This window comes from Psammomys obesus, unplaced genomic scaffold (genome assembly GCF_907164565.1).
Source record: "Psammomys obesus unplaced genomic scaffold, mPsaObe1.curated_primary_1811, whole genome shotgun sequence".
Classification (NCBI taxonomy): Eukaryota; Metazoa; Chordata; class Mammalia; order Rodentia; family Muridae; genus Psammomys; species Psammomys obesus.
The window spans coordinates 5,257,396-5,271,038 of NW_026596117.1; the positions used below are offsets into that span (position 1 = coordinate 5,257,396).

The following is a 13,643-nucleotide window of genomic DNA, read 5'->3' on the forward strand; positions in this document are numbered from 1 at the left end:
TCTAAACCTGATGTTATGTGGTCAAAGCAAGTATTTATATATTCTATTTACCTGAAAATTAGGGCTAAGCACTTACAAAAGAGCATGCTAAACCGAAGATAACAAGCTGACTTTCCATAACTAAAGAAAATAGCAGTAAGTCTATTCTTTTTTAATAAAGACAACTTACTAAAAAAAATTGATTCCAGCATGCAGATATAACTAACCAGTTCATTTTCTGGTCATCAAATTCTTGATAATCTGAAAATGGTATATAGTTATTCACAAAGAATAACTTGAAATTTCATATTTTTGGACATTTTTGCCAAATAAAAGTATGACTTCTTACAATATAAAATTGTCATCAAAGTCAAGAACATAAAGCTCTTTCATATAATTCATGATCTACTTTTGATATTTTTGTATTACATAACTTATATAAAATTACCTTCAAAAGGTCTTCTCTGAATAAAACTGAAAGCAATACCTAAAACATATGTCTAAAAAAAAAACAAATCAATGTTCTCTCTTGTATGTGGATCCTGGTTTTCAATGTAGGTTTGTAGCTGTGTCAGTGTAGAACAAGTTATCAAACTAAAGAAGACACCATGAAGAAAGGAAAGAGTTGGAAATGTGACTGTCAAAGGGACACAGGTGACATGAACTCAGGGACGGGATGACATTAGGGAGGCACAGGATGTGGGGAAGATGAGGGTTAGAGAAATGGACGAAAACAATTCTTTTTGAAAATGGAGTAATGAAATATGATACAGTGCATGGCAATTTTCAAAAGTATCCCTGAAATATGAATTGAAGAAAGTGCTCAAGAATGGGGGAATTTTGAATATCCTCCTTTTCAGGAGACATAGTTTACATGTTAGCATAAACCACCACATTTATGTTTAGACCGAGTATCTTGCAAGAGATACTGTTCCTACTTCTTTAAATCAAGACTGATTCTCTTCCTTCTGTCCTGAAATCCTCTCCAATGTTTCTTAATTCACAAATGACCTTCTGGGTCATATCTTGCCTTCTATAATACTGGGTAGCTTGTGTAATAAAGTAACCACATCGTTAACATGATCAATTATGAAGAAAACAAAATGAAAGTCATCAGAAAATCTATCAAATATAACCTTGGTATACCGAAAGTTAGACTGCGAGAGTGAAGTGTAAGCCTTTGTTTATGATTTAATAAATACTATTTTAATTGGATATGGTATAATTAGAGGTATTACAAGTTATACCTTTATTTAATAAGTATTTTTCCTAATCATCTGTCACCCTTCACATATTAATTTGTGATATAATAGAATTAATTCCTGTTTACTCCAAAATTATGTCTAGTTGTCATATTAGGTGATGAACCAACATCAGTCTCCAATGTGCAGGACTGGGCCACCACAACACTGAAAGGCTAACATAGAACTTCAAATACACAAATTGTTTCTTTAAAGAAAAGGCTGTCACACATTTCCTATGTGTGCATTTGCAACATAACTCTTAAAAAAATAAATAATAAAAAATTAAAAAGGCAATGCCTAAAACAAAAATCCAAATTATACCTTTAGAAAATTAAATTAAGTGCAATAAGATTTCTTTAAAAAAAAAGATTTATTTATTATCTATACAGCATTGTGCCTGCATGTATGCATGCTAGAAAAGGGTACCAGATCTAATTATAGATGGCAGTGAGCCACCATGTGTTTGCTGAAAATTGAACTCAGGACCATTTGGAAGAGCAGTCTGTGCTCCTAACCTCTGAGCCATTTCTCCAGCTCCCCAGACTAAGATTTAAAAGGTAAATAAAAAGGCTATACAGCACTTACATTAACAATTTACCAAAGTATCTCACTTTAGCCTGATTTTACTTCAGGAGGGAGATAGACAATACAATAAGCTGATTAGCCACTAGTAGAGAACTCTCTCTGTGTAAAAGGGTTCTATGAAAGCTTAAAGTAAGCACAGTAATAACAACAACAAAAAGAACAAGTCCATTCAATGCTCACTATTGTACACTCTTCTGTGAGACTAAATTCTATGATGGAACTATGTCACAGGGCAGAGGTCAGAGCAAAGAGGAAGGGGCTTCTGAGTCAACTTTCTCCTTGCTTCAGCCACGTTAAAACAAACAGCTTTGCCCCTGATGGACTGGAAGTGATATGCAACGTACTTCCCTTTGCCAGTGGCTGCGGCATTCATTCTGAGTGCATTTGGCTTCCTTGAACCAAGAATCATATTAATACTATGACTCCTTTACTAGAGTCAGTTTCTCATTTTTAAAATCAGTACTTACGCTGCACCTGGTTATCAAACCTGATTTCTGACAGAGAATTCTTTTAGGTTTTTATTGATGACATTTACAAAGGAAGAAAGTGACATAGAGAGTCTTCACTGCCATAGTGGTAATAGAAATGACAAAGATACTAGAATAAATTGAACAGCGGAAGAGCTGAGCTATGCCCCAGAATACTCATTTGCACCTCATAGTGCTTGCTCACAACAAACGTATGTTAAGCATGCTGTTCTGATTTATGAAGTCCTGCAACCACCATAAGCAGATTATTAAATCGTTTTGCAAACTTCAGAAGTAGATGTCAGATTGTATTAGGAGCTGCTTAATATTTACAGTGAGTGATTTTATAATCCTTCAGAACAGCAAGGCTTTGGGGCAATATCACTTATTTTATGCACATAAATCAAATCATATTTACTGATATTAATAAAGTGCACTGGATGTGTGTGCTGTTTTAGCCCTAGTAACTTTAATTTATATAAATCATTAATCGCAGTCAAAAGCCCCTTACATTTGTTCATTTGCATTCACTTTAAGAACATAAAAACAAAATATGTTTAGAAGCCTGAATGTTGATGAGGTAGCAGGTGATTTATCGTGAAGTTGCTTCTGCTTCGGCGACCAGCCTCCTGAGTAGGACAAGGGGGGCCCTGAGAAGACGTGTGTTAAAAACAGGTCTAGTCACATCCCTGCTCTCTACACAATCGTTATTTAGCAGGGCTGTCTGAATTGAACCAGTGTTCTCTAAACTTCTGGAGGGTAGCATGGGTTTGGAAGTAAACAGGAGATAGTGTTTGCTTATATCACAATATAAGGAAGGAAGAAATACATTATCTTTACTTGGTTGACACTAAAATATAATTTCAAATAAAAATGGAAAACAGGAATACATAGAATTAATTTACATTTACATTTTTCTAATTTATAAGGGACAATTCAGTTATTAATTTCTCTTTCTTTCTTTCTTTCTTTCTTTCTTTCTTTCTTTCTTTCTTTTCTTTCTCTCTTCTTTAGCTATCTCCAAGCTAGTATCATCTTAGGTAAATTATCACCATTTGTTTTACTTGGCATTTAGGGAAACAACTCATTCATTCCACCTTTTTCTGGATAATAAAAAGGAGAGGAAATGCTGAGCAGTGAACAGTGAATTTTAATGTCTGTTTCCTTGAGACACTGACAAGAATCAGCTCTCATTCCATTTACATTCTTATTCCAAGGGCTCTGAGAGACTAAGCCCTTTGCCAGAAGTCACTGAATTAAACTGTGTAATTCTTAGAACTCCTGTGTGAGGCTACAGAATCAAGTCAGCACTCGTAAATGTCTCCCTGGCGGCAATCTTTCCCCATTTCACCAGACATGCTGCTAGGAGGTCAGGTCAACTTTTAAAAGGTAGGTATCTGTGTCCTTACAAACCTGTGAAAATAAATAGACGTTCACAGCCATCACAATTTTACTGACTACAAACATGCATTAAGAGTGTTTATGCAGATTGAATGTAATTCGGAACCATGAAATGAAACTATCTGCATGAACAAAGAAGTGCTACACATGTAAAGATCACTCTTAAAGCATGAAACGATTCAGTGTGGCTTAAAGAACTAGAGCCTTTCTGGTCAGATCGCCATACGTAACATTTAGGTCACATTAACTTATGTGACAAAACAAAGGTAGGAAGGTAGTAAGGAAGAAATAAAAGCCTATGACATTAGCCAAGCCATTTCCCGTGGAAAAAAAAAAAATTCCCAATTCAGAAGAAGCATGTTTTTGAAATTACTGCAGGCTAAGTTTAGGGTTGAAACACCCAGCAGACTGGAGGAGCTGGCTTGGAAACCTTGATTATAAACAAAAATGTCCGAACTCAATTTAATTAATTAAATAAAAGGAAAACTAAATGTAATTATAATACTTGTGGTAACAAAAACATAATAAAATCTAATTTCAGAATCTTAATTTCTATTTAGATATAGAAAAAAATTTGGATTAAACTCAATTTTCAGTTACTGTTGATCATATTATCTTATAATTGTTCAAGATGAGATTTCCTGAGCAGAGATGATGAGGAGGTATGAGTGGAAAAATGACTACACTACTTTCCCACTAGTGCCAGCATACAGAGTGAAGAGAAAATTTGATTTATTTGTATACAGCCTTGGGAGGAGTTTGGGTTGAACACAGCCATAACCTCCCAACAAAATAGTAAATGTTTAAGTAAACCATTGAAAAAATCCCCTTGCTGACAATCAAGCTTGTGGAAATGCCGGCACCTCTCAGAGGAACACTTTGCTGAAACACTGCATTCTCCACACAGCTGGTCTAAAGGTCTCCTTCTCAGTTTGTATAGTGCCATCAGAAATGGTACTTTGGTAGTGGTTCTGGTAGCAAGAACTGCAGATTTTCCAGATGTGCAACACTTGCCAAGCACATGGGAAAAATAAAAAGCCTTTGAAAATGTCTCCGGTATATTTACAGAAATAGTTTCATATATACAGATAGTCAAAGTAATACCTAAATGAACATTTAAAAAAGACAAGTAGCCAAACAACAGACTTGCAAAGAGAATATAAAGAATAAAACTTTATATTGAAAATTAGCACTGAGCTGGGTGTGGCGGCTCATGCCTTTAATACCGGCACTTGGGGAGGCACAGGCAACCACCCTGGTCTACAAAATGAGAGTCAGTCCAGGACAGCCAAGGCTCCACAGAGAAACCCTGCCTCAAAAAAAAAAAAAAAAGGAAAAAAGAAAGAAAATTAGCAATGAATTATCCAGGGTTTTATAGAACACTATGGAAATAGCAATTAAGTTTGTTATACTGGGATATCTAGAAAGATAATCTAATATATTCAATGTATATGATGCAACAAGTTGATTAGGTAAAGAATATCTGAGATGGAAAAACGAACAAACAAAAAAAGGAAACCCAAAAAATTAAAAACTTCTTTCCTGTATGACAGACTTCATTCTTAATAGATCCTGAGATGGTTTGAAGAAAAACTAGATTAAGACATACAAAATTTAAAATGATACTCCTATGAAATACTGAGCAGTAATACGAATTAGAAAGGAAACCTAAGTTAAAAATAAAAGTTTCTTAAACCATAGCTTGCAGTTTCCAAGGGTCAACACTTTTACAATGAAAAAAAAAAAAAGATATGCATATCTAACTTAGATATGGACTCACTACTTCTAAATTTTATAGCTGAACCTAAAAATGAATGGAAGGTTAGAATATATGAAGATGCAAAGATGTAGTATCTAAGATGTTTATTTACTAATAGAGGATATAATCTTTTGAGTACACAGATGTGATTAATCATGTGGTTGAGGTGACTGACGTGTTTATCTGGAAATATGAATCTTGGATGTCACATACCTAAATATGTTACACACGCCTGAATGCAGGGAAGATATGACCCTGGGGAATAAGACAAGATTAAAGAAGGAGGTTAAAGACTATCTTTAGAGATATGATATGAAGAAATCAATTCTCAAAGTGTTCTAATCATATGAGATTTAAAAAAATAATGAGATGAATCGGGCAGGGTCTTTTGAGGCTTTATTCCTAATTCAGATTCTATTTGACAGTTGATGGCCTGGGGTTGGGGAGTGAGGAAGAGCCACTTCTCTTTAGGAGTGTGATCACTTGAAGGTTATCCATGCCCCAGTTGATGACCCCATGATTATATTTGGTCAGCATTAATTGGATTCTGAAAGTTAAAACATTAAAAATAAATAAACTGAAGACATGAAATTGAAAGAAAGGTGATAGGTGGTCCTAGAGAAGGGTGGGAGGGAGATGGTGAGGGATATGATTGAAATGCATTGCATACATGTATGAATTTTTCAAAGAAAAAGTAGATAAAAATAAACTAGTTTCTCATTTGGAACGTTTGGGGAGGGAAAGGTGTCATGGGAAAATTAACACAAGAAATGAAGAAGAGTGTGATTTCCAGCACCACTAACTTGCTGAGTAAAAGGAAGACTATGTATCTTGAAAAAGATCACAACCCGAACACATGTCATATCAAACACTCATTTTCACCCTTCCCCTAGGTCATTACTAAAATAACTTATTACATGTCATAAGAATTTTAAGACCCTGCAATTAAGAGCTTCATTAAATATATTTTCAAAGAGTAGGAATCTTACTGAACAGACTAACATGTAAAATCAGTCAATACAAAATTGGTTCATTTCCTTTAAATTTATTTCAACTTGGCCCATATAGTCATTTTCGTAACACTATACTCAAAGTTAATAAAATTTAAGGGGATTAGTAGAAAATAAACAAAAGCTAGTGTGTCATGTGCTTGATTTTAAGGTCAGAAAAATAGCTCACTAAAGCATTTATTTCTGATCGTGCACAGCACAGTGTCTTTGCATTAAATCTGATCTCAATACTAGAGAAAAACTTAATTCATATAGTGTACCCATTCTCACAATAGGCCTACAGACTAGCATATCATTTAAATTTCATTGTCTCACTCTTTCTAAGCACCGATTCCTTCATGGCTCCTGGGATCTCTGGAATCAAGATACTTTGGCAGCATCTTACTGAGAAGGTTAGTTCCCTCTGTAGGATCAAACTGCAAAACCTCTACAGATGGCACTCTTTAACAACAAAGACTATCAGTCACACAAAAAGCAAAAAACTTTCAAGGGCATTGAGGCATGAGTGATGATTTAGAGTGTAAAGTGAAAAATACTGACGTCTCTGTAACTTTTCATGAAGAAAACATGAGCACGATATTGAAAACAAAACTTCGTGAGAGGAACTTTCAAAATGAGCGTAATCTAGTGAATAAAAAAAATTTAGTAATGCAGGAAATAAGAGTGTAGCTGTTTCATCTCCATGCATTTTCTTGTATTTGAATGAAAATTCCCATTCACTATTTTTACTTATCATAAAGTAATACAGATCATTTACTGTCTCAGTGACTCAAATAAAACCAACCTCAAAATGGTTAGAGTAAAGCGTGAATGCCTGCATCAGACTCAGCCTGCATACCAGTTGTCCTGGCACCGCACTGGTAACTGCATAAATGAGCTGCCCTTTGTGTGCGGGCACCCGGAGCTCCAACATCACAGTTTTTAATCATAGAGCAGAATAGCTGTACAATTTCTTTCTCAATAGCATTACAAAACTCTCCTGGAAACAGGCTTAAAACAGCTGATCAATTTGTTTGACTTTAAAACAAGAACAACAATGTTAGTAGCAAAAATAATTTACTTCACAAAAATGATAGCTTCCCAGATAAAACTGTAAAGTAAGTGCTATCCAACACTCACATCAAACTGTATTCATTTGTTTCCATGGCAGCCAAGTTATTTCTGATCCCCCTCTCTTCTCACTCTCCTCTCCTTCCCTCTTTCTTCTCCCTCCTCCTTCTTTCTCTGTCTCTCTGTCTCTCTCTCTCTTTCTCTCTGTCACACACACATACACTCACATACCCACATGCACACATAAACACAAGAGACAGAGAGAGAGAAAAAAAAGATTGATTGACTGATTCCCTAACAAGCAAAATGGCGGATTATAATAACTTCATTTCAAAGTCTAAATGGTGATATTGGAGCATCTTATCTACAAGTGTTACAAGAAAGTCCCCTCTCCCGTCACAAAACATTATAAACATTATTTTCACTCCTAGATCTTTAAATACCCAAAATTGTCTGGATATATTTTTTGATACTAAGACTGAAGGTAATTTTGACTTTTTATCTTGCCTTAACTATGTATTAGACAGTATATTTTTACTTCCACAAAGATGATGGAATGGCCTTATACCTGGGACAATTGGCACTCTATGATGCTTAGCAGACTATATAGCCATGTGATTGTCTGTTTTCACTGCTTCCAATGAGGGCTAATGTCCCACCAGTTTATAACATATAATTAGGAAAAGAAGTTTGCCATTTTATAATTTCTCTCAGAGAAAGATTTCCTGAAATTTAATATTAAAAAAAATCTATGAATAATGGAACACAGTGCTGCACTCACCAGGGTTCAAGCCCTGCAATATTTCATTTTACATGGAACAGGGGTCAGAACACGCATAAGTAGCAATGCACTTAAGAACTTCCTACACTCTTCAGAAAAGCAATAACTATGAAACATCATTCTTAACTACCTCTGTTGAGTGATGCTGAGCTGTTTATGTCTCCAGTAATGAAGGACGACTCTGACTGTTTTCGGACAGTGTCATTCCACATTCTCCGAATTCGGCTCTGAATTAAGAAGGGAAAAGGAGACAAAACCATGAAAAAGTGACTTTGCACACACATTTTAAAGTTTCTTTCAAAGCTGTATGAGTCTTGTTTCTAGTATTTGCATATACTTGCAACACACTGGCATGAGAACAACAGAAATAAAATTAATGAACTAAGGGAGAAGCATGGGAGAAGAGGGAGGACAGGTGGGATTGAGAGGGGATGAGGGAAGGGCTACACCTGGGATACAAAATGAATAAATTGTAATTAATTAAAAATTAATTAATTAAAAATTTTTAAAAAGAAATAAAATTAGTGATACTATTTCCTGACATTGTGTATTTTCATAGACACCCATGCCATAATTATTAAAACTATGGATAGTGAAAAAGGTGAAGTAATATACCAATAATACTTTTAAACAGAGAGAGATGTATAGTACAGAAAACTTTAGTTTCAGAAGTAAAGTAAAATAAGATTTCAGGCTTTCACGAGAATCTGGTAACAAAGGAACATAGAATACTATTGAAATCATACTGAAGTTACATTTTTCTATAAGTTTTTCCAGGAGACCAATGACATTTTCAGAGGTTACATACTTTCTGACTTTTCTTTCTTTTTTTAATTTTTAAAATATTTTTATTTTTAAAGTTTATTCTTTTTTTTACATCCTTATTAGAATTCTTTTTTAACTTCTATTAATTACACTTTATTCACTTTGTATCCCCCCATAAATCCCTCCCTCCTCCCCTCCCAATCCCACCTTCCTCCCCCTTCTTCACGCATGCCCCTCCCTAATTCCACTGATAGGGGAGGTAAAGTTTATTATTATTTATTACAGTTTTTATTATCATTTATTACAATTTATTCAGTTTGTATCCCGGCTGTGGTCCCCCCCAACCTCCTCCTAATCCCATCCTCCCTCCCTCTTTTCCCCCTATGAGGGGTTAAAGTAGATACTGCAACTGTATTCATCCTTTTATGATAGAAAGCTTTACAGATATCTGGAAAGTCCTCCTATGTTATAATTTCTATTTCTAAATTCAAATTTCCAAGTGGCAGATCACTCACAACTAAAGTTCAGTCCAGGGGAATTTTTGTTTGTTTGTTTGTTTGTTTTATTGTGTTTTACAATTTTATTAAATTAGGAATTAAAAAAATATTGATATTCTGAACAGGAAACAACAGATATTGTTTCAGAAATCAAAGGTTCAATAAGAAACTTTGCTGATTCTAACCGTGAACCCAAACTCACAAGCTGGTTGTTCTGGAAAACTATGAGCAGTTAATCTTAGAATATCTGACAATCATGTAAGCTTAAAATACATTAAGAAGCTGTCAGCCATATTGGCATATCCCCAGAATGGAGCACAGATACATACACATATGTATATACAGCAAAACTTATAGTCAACCATATGATGTATCTTAGAACACAGAGGTGAAATAAACATATCCATACAATAACGTACCACTTTATGGAAAGATTCATAAAGAATAAAGACATTTTGCTGAAATAGAAGGGACAATGAGCATAAGTCAATGAAAAAATAAAATTCGTAATTCGGTGAGAGGCATACAGACGGTGCAAGGAGAAGTCACACAAAGGGGAAACACACTGGAGACATTTTGCTTTCCAATCTGAATGTAGAACTGACAGGTGTTCATTCATTTCATATGGTTCACAACTCCAGAGTCATTGCCTACATTCTCACTGTTAAAGTGCTATATGCTGAAAGGTGAATATATCTAAAATACAATAAAATAAATGATGAAAGATAAATGCCAGAACTATCATAGGTTGTTCAATGTGAAAACACTTTGCTGTTCCATAATAAGTATTCTAGAACACTTATTACATGTGGATACTATCCTTTCTCTTGTTTTTTTAAGCCAACGCTTCAGCTTTCTTAAATAATAAAAATTAAATCTACACATGCATACTCTCACCAATACTTTGGGATCCATATCTTGTCCCTTCCCATGGCTTCGTCTCCCATCCTTCCTCAGAATGTCAAGTTTTCTTAGTCTCTCAGAGAACTTTGTTAGCTATCTAAGGATGTTCGTTCTATTCCTGAATTTGCCAGTGTTCTTGGCCTCAAGTGTCTCCTACTAACTCTACTCTCACCCTGAACTGTGTTTTTCTGGAATTACTTCTCTGATTGAGAATGCGGTTCAGATGTTGACACAAGTATCAACCTCAATAAACAAACAACACCTTTCTTCATGACTGACTCTCTGGGTGTACCTGGGGATTTCACATTATCTCTTCACTTCATTTTCCAGCAGCTTTGAAAGCTGATTTTAGTTTTTGTCTGTTTATTCAAAAAGCCTTATTTATCAACATGAAAATTAAAGTTGTAGAACATAAGGGAAGTTGTCTTTTAGCCATTTTATCCCCCAAATTTGAAAAATTTATGGCACTATATAAGAAGCCCTTGATACTTCTAAATCCAAAGGTAAAATAATAGAAATTATTATTTTAGAGGTTCTCTGAGGTAAAATTTGTGTTTATATGCCAGAAAGTTTTTTTTTTATAATGGAGAAAAAAATCTAACAACTTAATATAAAAAAGTCACAATTAATTTATTTGTTTTTAAATGGATTTTTCAGATTAATTTTTATTTTATTGGTGTCTTGCCTGCATGAATGTCTGTACACCACATGCATGGGGTGTCTCTATCGCTCAGTAGAGGGAATCAGAGACCCTCGAGCTAGAATTACAGGTGGCTGTCAGAGGTCAGGTGTGTGCTGGGAACCAAACTTGGGTCCTTGGGAAGAACAGTGAGTACTCTTAACTTCTGAGCCATGTCTCTGCCCACTGTTTTTGTTTGTTTGTTTGTTTTAATCAGACATGATGCAAGTACATATCACTTATGTAGGGTTTTATTGTCACAATTAATAAAAAGTAGTGTCACATGGTATATGAAAATAATATAGAAACACTAAACTGCAAAGGTGAAGAAAAACATACAGCTTAAATATGTTACTGACATTCTACCCTGTAATAAGAACACTAATAAATGACAGCGGCCACTGATTTATTGAACACCTACCATTATTCTAAGTGTTTTGGATACATTAGCTTAATCGTGACAAAGTAAGGAATTACTACTATTTATCCCATTTTACACATGGGTGAGTCATCCACATTAAAACCTTGTTCGGACTAAAAGAAAAATTGAATACTTGCAATCCTAGCTCCTGGAAAGTTGAGGAAATAAGGAAATAGGGTCTCAATTTGTAGAGCACATAATGAGACTCTATCTAATAAAAGGAAAGAGAAAGAAAAACTCACTTTAAAAGAAATCACAGCTGGTAAATGGTAAGATGAGGGTCCAAATCATAGTGTTCTCTTATATGAAGCTTATCGTAATCATTTTATTGAGCTGCATTGTCTGCACTTCTCATTCTTCAGAGGTGTTGCTAAATACCACAGGAGTCTGGTATAACTCAACTGAAATTCTCAAACATTGTGTACCTGCCCTAATAATATTTGTCTAAAAATGTGGAAAGCCGGCAAGGTCCAGCCAAGCTGGAAAATGTGCAGGCTCTCAGCAATTTCCATTTAAAGGCTGTTGAAATGTTTATTACAGAAAGGGAAGGGGCAGACTTTATCAGATAAGAATAAAGCCACTATTCACAAGATGGGGACATTGCTTGAAGCATCAATCCAATTTGTCCTTATTCTCGTGTTCAAAATCATGTGTCAGGAGCACATACTGAAGAGTCCAAACCCACAGATCCCCACCTGAGTGAGGACACCTTCCATCCCTAATTTGTGACTCTGAAAGCACACAAAGTTATGACCGTGACAGATTAAAGTGCTAGTGTGGTTTGGATTAAGTTTTATGATCTGTCGTTATTAAGATATTTAAGATAGTTGGATACATTTTGAAAGTTACAAGATACTTGTTAAAATTTAGTAGGTATTATATTAGATTTATATTCTGTCTATATTTTTATTTTCAAAATTTTTAAAAAGTCCGTTAAGTTTAAAGATGGTGTTTATGGCCAAGATTGATTTATGAGTTCCCGTGCTAGCTAGGGCTGTGGATCTATAATCAGTTGATGTGGTTAAAATAACCAAATATGTTTCTCTTGCACATGAATTTTTAAAAGTAAAAGGAATTGATTTTGTTAAGATATAAAAATAATTGTTTAAACTTAAGAATTGTGTAAACTTAATTTATTAGGCTTTGTAAATAAATCCAATGATAAACGGCATTTGCTGGGATTTCTGTGCAGCTTGGCAAGTAGACTGCTTGCCCAGTATGTGCAAGGGCCTTAGATTGACACATAGGAAGGAAGGAAGGAAGGAAGGAAGGAAGGAAGGAAGGAAGGAAGGAAGGAAGGAAGGAAGGAAGGAAGGAAGGAGAAAGAGAGAGAAGGAAGAAAGGAAGGAAGGAAGAAAGAAAGAGAGAGAAAGAAAGAATGAAAGAAAGAGAGAGAGAGAAGGAAGGAAGGAAGGAAGGAAGGAAGGAAGGAAGGAAGGAAGGAAGGAAAGGAAGGAGGAATGAAGGAAGGAAGGAAAGAAAGAAAGAGAAAGAAAGAGAGAAAGAGAGGGGGAAGGAAGGAAGGAAGGAAAAAAGGAAGGAAGAAAAACAAGAATGAATGAATGAAAAGTGAACTCTTTGTTTAAACTGAAATTATCTACTTTATTTAAACCTTCCTCAGAACAATCTAGATATATATTATCATATTTTCTACCATGGAAGATTACCAGTCTCAACACAAATTCACTTATTACTCATACAGTACTACACTGTGGTCTGGGGTAATGGCAAACGCTTTACCAAAAAGTTTATAAAGTTTTCTCAGTCAAGGACAATTTAGCAATATTTCCTACAGGATTAAAGAGTCCAGCATAGAACACAGATACCACTGAGGGTTTGGTGGGGTTCTTCATTGCCTTGGATCATTCCATTTTCAAACATGTAACATCCTGACTAATTTTTTTACTAAATACTTATTTTGCTAACTCTTATCTTTAACCTTTTTTACTTCATGTATTTTGAGTGTTTTGGTTGCGTGTGTCTATGCACCAGATGTGCACAGTGGCTACAAGGCCCCGGATGAATTGTTTACATCTCCTAGGACGGTGAACCACATGTGGGTGCTGGGAATCACTCCTGGCTCCTCTGGAGAAGCAGACAGT

At 35.1% G+C, this 13,643-nt stretch overlaps 1 protein-coding gene across 1 annotated transcript in view; it reads right to left on the reverse strand.

Annotated features, from left to right (window-relative positions):
* Adgrl3 (adhesion G protein-coupled receptor L3) overlaps positions 1-13,643 on the reverse strand; it is a 736,167-nt gene that overhangs the window by 18,299 nt on the left and 704,225 nt on the right. The window contains exon 25 of the mRNA XM_055629463.1: positions 8,407-8,503. Within this exon, the coding sequence (XP_055485438.1) occupies positions 8,407-8,503 (97 nt within the window). The remainder of the gene's footprint in view (positions 1-8,406; positions 8,504-13,643) is intronic.